Genomic DNA, 6,534 nt, shown 5'->3' on the forward strand with positions numbered 1-6,534 from the left:
AAATAAGCTAAACACCCAGAAGCAACCAACCGCCTAGCTAGCATAAAAGAGATGATCCCCGTCGGTGTGTGACTATAAACACCCTGCCACAACACTGGGGGAATGCCAGGCATCGCTAAGGTAACAATCTTGGCGTAGCAATCCAAGACCGCATGGTAAGGGGATAACCAGTCCATGCCCATATTCACATCGAAATCAACCATATCTAGCAAAAGAAGGTCAACTCTAGTATGATAACCCTGGATAGTCACTAAGCAAGATCACAACACCTGATCCACTACTAAGGACTCACCCACTGGGGTCGAAACATGAACCGGCTCTGCCAAAGACTCAGACCTGATACCCAATCAAGGAGCAAAATAAACAAATACATACGAGAATGTGGACCCGGGATCAAATATTACTGTAGTAGGCTGATGGCATAATAAAAGCGTACCTGTGATGACATCGTCAAATGCCTCAGCTATCGCCCTCGCCAAGGCTGCGTAGAAATGGCCCTGAGCACCTTTGCCCGATGCATCTGATCTACCACCTAACCTGCCTCCTCGAGCTCCGCCTCTGGTACCATGTCGGCTGTCCCGACGACCCTAGTCCTGATCGCCACCTCTAGCTGGAGGGGGCACTGCTGAAACTGGTCTAGGTGCAAAAGGAGCTGGTACAATCACTCCTCACCCTCGCCAGGGGCACCCTCTGGACCAATGGTCAAGCGCACCGCAATCAAATCACCTCGAAGCTGAACGCCCTGAAGTAACCTGACCACGGTAGGGATGGAGGGAATCTGATCCCCTCAAACTCTGACCCATACTAGGACCACTCTGCTGATGCTGGCCTCCCTCAGAAGCAGGTAATGCCGCCTGAACAGGCTGACTGGACTGACCCTGCTGGAACCTCTGGCGGGGCCTATCATAGGAGTTTCTCCCTCTAGTCTGGGACCCGTTGTAGCTTCCCTGGTAGCGTGCCCTCTTATTGCTGCCCCCTTGGTCCTCGCAATGAATATGCTCCATGAATCGGGCATGGTCAACAACATCAAGAAATGAACGGCCGGCCGAAACCAAATGCTCTGTGTCGACCCTCAGACGGTACTGCAACCCACGTACAAAACAACGAACTCTCTCCTCCTTCGTGGGTAGGATCATGGTACCATGTCGAGATAACTCATGGAACCTCATCTCGTACTCTGAGACGGTCATAGGGCCCTGCTTCAATCTGGAGAACTGATCACGAAGCCTATCTCTAACGCTCCGTGGCATGAACCGGGCCAAGAAAGCCTCTGAGAACTCACTCCAAGATACATGAGGCGATCCAGCTGGCCTGGACTCTCGATATGAGCGGCACCACTACCTGGCTTGCCCACGAAACTGATAAGCGGTGAAGTCAACTCCTCTCGACTCCAAGAGGCCTAATGACTATAGCTGCTCCTGACAAGTGAGCTGGAACTCGTGGGCATCCTCCCTAATTGCCCCTGAGAATATCGGCGGTGCCAACCTCTGGAATACCCCGAGCATCTTCTGCTCGCGCAGTGGCATCTCCCCGTCCTTTAAGTCTGACACGACAGTCACATGAACTGGTGGCGGCTGAACCTCTGGTGCCACTGCGGCAGGCTGACCCTGCGGCGCTGGAGCTGGTTCTACTGGGACTGGTGCTGGTGCTGCTGGGGCTGGTGCCTGTCGCATCTCCCAATAGCTGCTAGTAGCTGAGTCAGCAGAGCATGGAGATCAGGAGCTGCAGCTGCAGCTGGTGCAGGTGGTGGCTGGGCTGGCCCCGGCCCTACCGGCTGTGGAGGTACATATGCTGCCTGAGGCTCCTCCTCCCTATCTCGGGCTGGTGCTACGGCCCTGCCTCGACCTCGGGGTCGGCGTCTACCCCAATCTGAGGCTCTGCTTGCAGGCCCGAGTGCACCACCCCTGGCCGCACCACCTCGCGAGCGAGCCAGCCAACGAAAGAGTGAAACAAGTGAGATTTCTAGAAACCAATAAGACACACGCTGTACGAAAGCGAAACAAAAGAGGAAATTTTCCTAAGGACATCCTGTAGCCTTCCGAAGATAAGTTACGAACGTCTCTGCACCGATCCGTGAGACTCTACTAGACGTTAGCTCTGTACAAGTGAGACCGATAAACCTGGGGCTCTAATACCAACTTGTCACGACTCGATTTCTCAAGTCATGATGACACCTACTATAACCGACCAGCAGGTTAGCCAATCCCGTAACCCGAAACAACAAGTAATAGGTCTGAGGGTATAAACTAAACAAGAGTAGGCAACTAACAATATAAACAGGCGGAAGCAAACCAAAAACATATATAGAAATAAAGATCCCTCCCAGAACCTGGAAGTCACTAGTACAGAGCTACTAACAAAATGAGTACAAGTCCCAAAAGTGGACAACAGAGACTAGACTATCTCGAAAAGAAAAAGACAAGTCTATATATACAGATGAAGACTGAAATAGTACAAAACGCCGTGTGCTCACCCCCGTCTCCGGATCAGTCTGCTCCAAGCTCGGTCAACGCTGGCTACTAGTGCCCGAACCTGCATCACGAAACAGATGCAGAGCGTAGCATGAGTACCAAAACAACAGGTACCCAGTAGGCATCATAGGCCGACTGAACTTGAAAAGTAAAGGCAGTATGAAAAGAAGGAATACACAAATCGAGGTCAAGAGAAAAAATTTAACTAACAAAGAAATGCACACGAGTGTACAAAGAACTAACTAAAGTAATCTATAAGCTAACTACACCTAACTGGGCACCCATAAGCCCAGAAGGTACACTCGTGCGCAAGTTAAATAAAAACCCGAACGGACCCCCATAAGCCCGACGAGTACACATAATAACTATAACTAAAGAGAATTGCATATAAGAACCCAAGAACGAAGAGCATCGAACCAGAACCTCAACCCTAATTAGTAGAATCTGACAGTAAGGAGGCCGGACCTTGAACCGGATGCTCACCAGAAGTACCCAAGTAACCAATCACAAGTATCAAGTATATGAGGCCGGAACTCTAACAGAATGCTCTATATAAGTATCTGGGCAATAGAGGCCGGAACTCTAACCGGATGCTCTATATAAGTATCTGGGCAATAGAGGTCGAACCTTAAACCGGATTCTCTATAAAGGTGCCAATGTAGCTGCTGAAAGAGTCTCAATAGATCCATACTCATAAATGTCCATGAAATGCCGTCCACACATATCCAATCAATGTAAGTCCTTGGAACCAAATCGAAAATCAAATTCAAATCGCGAAGCCGAACTAGTGTCGCCGACATAACTCTTGAAGTTGTAACATCCGGGAAATAAGGATAATTATCATCGTAACAAACGTATCGCCTAACTAAGGCCCAAAATATCAGACTTAAGTCTGCTACATCAGTCTACAAGGATCTAAGTCGGCCGAGCGACATCGGGACAAAACTAAGGCCTATCGGATCTGAATCATGTATTTCTAAGGCAAACCCTAGTCAAACCTAAACTAAGGCCCAAATGCTTCAACAAATAGTAAATTAAGAATGCAAGCACTCCACATAGCGAGGAGGGTCAATTAATAACACAAAGCATGCTCACAGTTACCCGATAATTCTCAAAATAAGCCGAAAACATGATTTCTTAACACCTATGCAGGATTCAATAACTACCCAACCCAAATCCCAACTAATCAACATCCATTCACATTCTCGAGCTCAATCTAAGAGAGGGAAACCATAGCCTACCTGTAGGCCGATCACACGCGCTCCAAAATTACTTCTCCGGAGCTTTCCCTTTCCGAACGTCCTCGAAACGCTACTCCGCTATGAAATATATAGTCATAACGTCATTATGGTCGTTTAGACACCAAAAATACAACAAACGGAGACGAGTCAATTTTGGGGTCAAAACAGGAATCGTGGTACTTGCGCTGAAAATTCTGAACTTACTGCAAAAGTAGGTTCTTAAGAGCTCCCCGAACTTGTGTTCCATAATGGGACACAATTCGGGGCTCAGAAACAACACAGTACCAACATACAACCAAAACCCAAATTTTTCTCAAGAACTAAAAAAATGGGACAGCAGTTGATTCAACATATTTACCAGAAATGGGCGGTCTACAGTAAATTCTGACAACAGCACAATGTTCTCCTCGAAAAACCACTCAAGATAGCCTCAAAATCACTAAAATCGGACCTAAAATGGTTGAGAAAATAAGTCTCAAAATCTTCCAAAATCAAGCTCACAAAAAGGTCGTGGCAGCAGGTGTTTTACAAAAATTACCTCAAACGGGGACCCCAAATCACTATCCAAGCTCACCAACGCGTTGTCCTCAAAAAATCTCACAACTTTGCCTTTTGAATCGCCCAGATCGGACCTGTATAGCTCAAGGTATCACACTTTTAAAATGAGGAATAAAGCTAAGTTGGGGTTTTAAAAAGGACGAAACCGGTCGCTAAAACCCAATAACTGGTCGTTAAAGGCCCAAACTCTGGTTGCTAAAGAGCTGCACCAGATCTCCAAAGTGTCCGATGGGGTGCTCGGAATTTGATCGGTACCCGATAAAAATAAAACAGATATTCTACCCTACTAAATTCGATATTCTGGACTCAATGGCTCAGTCAAAATTTCCATCCGAGGTCATCTCGATAAAAAGTGGGTCCCACTTCCAAATGCCATTTTAACCAAAATCCACTAAGGGGGTCGAAATGAGTCCGGAGGCTTCGGGAGTCGAACGAAAGGTAGTTATAGACCTTAATCAACATTTCAGAGCTAACCGCGCTAAAGGAATTTTCATCTGAGCGCGTTTTCCAAGAATGTTGACCAAAGTCAACCTTAAGCCAAATTTCAAAGGCTAAAACGCCTAATCGCACCGACTCACACTGAAAATCTCGAGAGTCATGCCGACCATGCTACAAGCCTAAAATGACCCTTCCGAAGCTGATGGAATCGTCAAAATTCTATTCTGAGGTTGTCTTCTTGAACTTTTGATCGAAAATGTTCGTTCAAGGTTCATAAGCTCCAAAACATTAAAACTCACACCATAACTAAACGAACGACTAGGTGACCGAACCATCAGTCCCAGCAAGTCATAAATGACTTGGGGTTGCTATAGGAACGCTCTAAGCGACACACAGAAGGAAAGACACAAAAATGACCAGGAGGGTCATTACATTTTTGCTATATCAAAACTAGCTGGTAATCTTCTTACAATTTTTGGCAAAGTGTCAGCAATCAACGAATTTGAGAAGTCTTCACCCGCTACCGTTTGAACGGGACTAGATGTACCTTTGGTTGGTACAGTAGCTTCTTCTACATTCTTTGTGGAATGTACACCCTTCTTATTCATTTTTGACTGAGATGGAGAACTCCTTGTTTCTTTTGGATGATCTTCTGCTTGTAATGGTTGGGTCTGATTGATTTCGAAATAGAAAATTTTTATTCTTTCTTGTAAAAGGTAGATGTGTTGTGTCATTTTCTCTTTTTCTTTTTCGAGCTTCTCAATGGTCTGGTTTTGTCTTTTGAAGCCGTCAGTCATTGCAGAGCAGTGGTCGCAAAATATTATTTTTCCTGTGTCTTTTTGGATATTATACTATGGGAAAGGATTTGTGATTTGTCTTAAGGCTGGACTTAGAAAATAATTTGGTCCAAAAGTTCCCCTCGCATAATCCAGGGCTTTGTTTAGGTCATTGAATCCTTTGAAGAGGGGAGTGGGGAAGTCTTTTATTCAGTCTATTACCTCCGTCCATGTCTGGAAAATGCTAGCCAGACTTCCTTGGACTACCACATAAAACTTGAATTTTTTGTCTTCATTTTTTTATGTAAAATAATGGCTTAACGAATTCATTACTAAAATGAAGTAACTATTGTCTCGTGGCAGTTTGTTATATGCTATTCATAAATTGTCTATCAAACATCTTTGTGGTCTATCTATATTTGATTCCGGCTTTATTCTGAAACTTAAATTGGATGGGGGTAAAATATCAAATTTTGTCTTCTGAAATGCAGTCTCTCAATGCTCTGGGTGTTCAATGTTGCTTCATTTAATATAGTATGGGGTTTGAAGAAAGTATTCTTTAGGAAAGTCTGGAGATATAAGTCTTTGTCTATTTCGTCTGTAGTATTGCTTGAGCTGGAGGCCTTGGCTTTGTAGTTTCATGTACTCATGCTGAAAATAGATAGTTAGTCTTCATGAGTCTGCTAAGTTGATTTGCTAACGAATTATCTTTCCCTTTGATATGTTCCAGGGATATATTATCTATTGACGTGGCATCTAAAAAATTTAACCATATTCTTTTACTACTGCTTTTTCCATCTATCTTTTGATGAAATTTTACAATAGCTTCGCAATCAGTTCTTACTGAAATTTCTTTATTATTGATAATATATAGTTTAAAACTATTTAGGCCATAGATTACTGCTAATATTTCTGCGTCTATACTACTCATGTTTCCCTTTTCTTTATATTTTCCACTTTGGTAGGCACAGATTCTTTCATCCTTTTTGTCTCCGTACTTATTTTTTCTTGTTTTGAGTACTGCTCCCCACCCTTCTAGACTTCTGTCCA

General features: G+C 44.5%; 1 protein-coding gene across 1 annotated transcript; it reads right to left on the reverse strand.

Annotated features, from left to right (window-relative positions):
• Positions 1-1,406: 1,406 nt before the first annotated feature.
• LOC125869743 (CASP-like protein 4A1) lies at positions 1,407-5,505 on the reverse strand. The gene is made up of 3 exons (XM_049550185.1): positions 5,179-5,505; positions 1,709-1,984; positions 1,407-1,664 (listed from the first exon to the last, which is right to left on the reverse strand). Exons 1-3 carry the CDS (start codon positions 5,503-5,505, stop codon positions 1,407-1,409), a joined length of 861 nt encoding a protein of 286 aa, XP_049406142.1.
• Between the last annotated feature and the right edge of the window lie 1,029 nt (positions 5,506-6,534).

The sequence above is a fragment of the Solanum stenotomum genome, chromosome 7 (genome assembly GCF_019186545.1).
Source record: "Solanum stenotomum isolate F172 chromosome 7, ASM1918654v1, whole genome shotgun sequence".
In the NCBI taxonomy this organism is placed as follows: domain Eukaryota; kingdom Viridiplantae; phylum Streptophyta; class Magnoliopsida; order Solanales; family Solanaceae; genus Solanum; species Solanum stenotomum.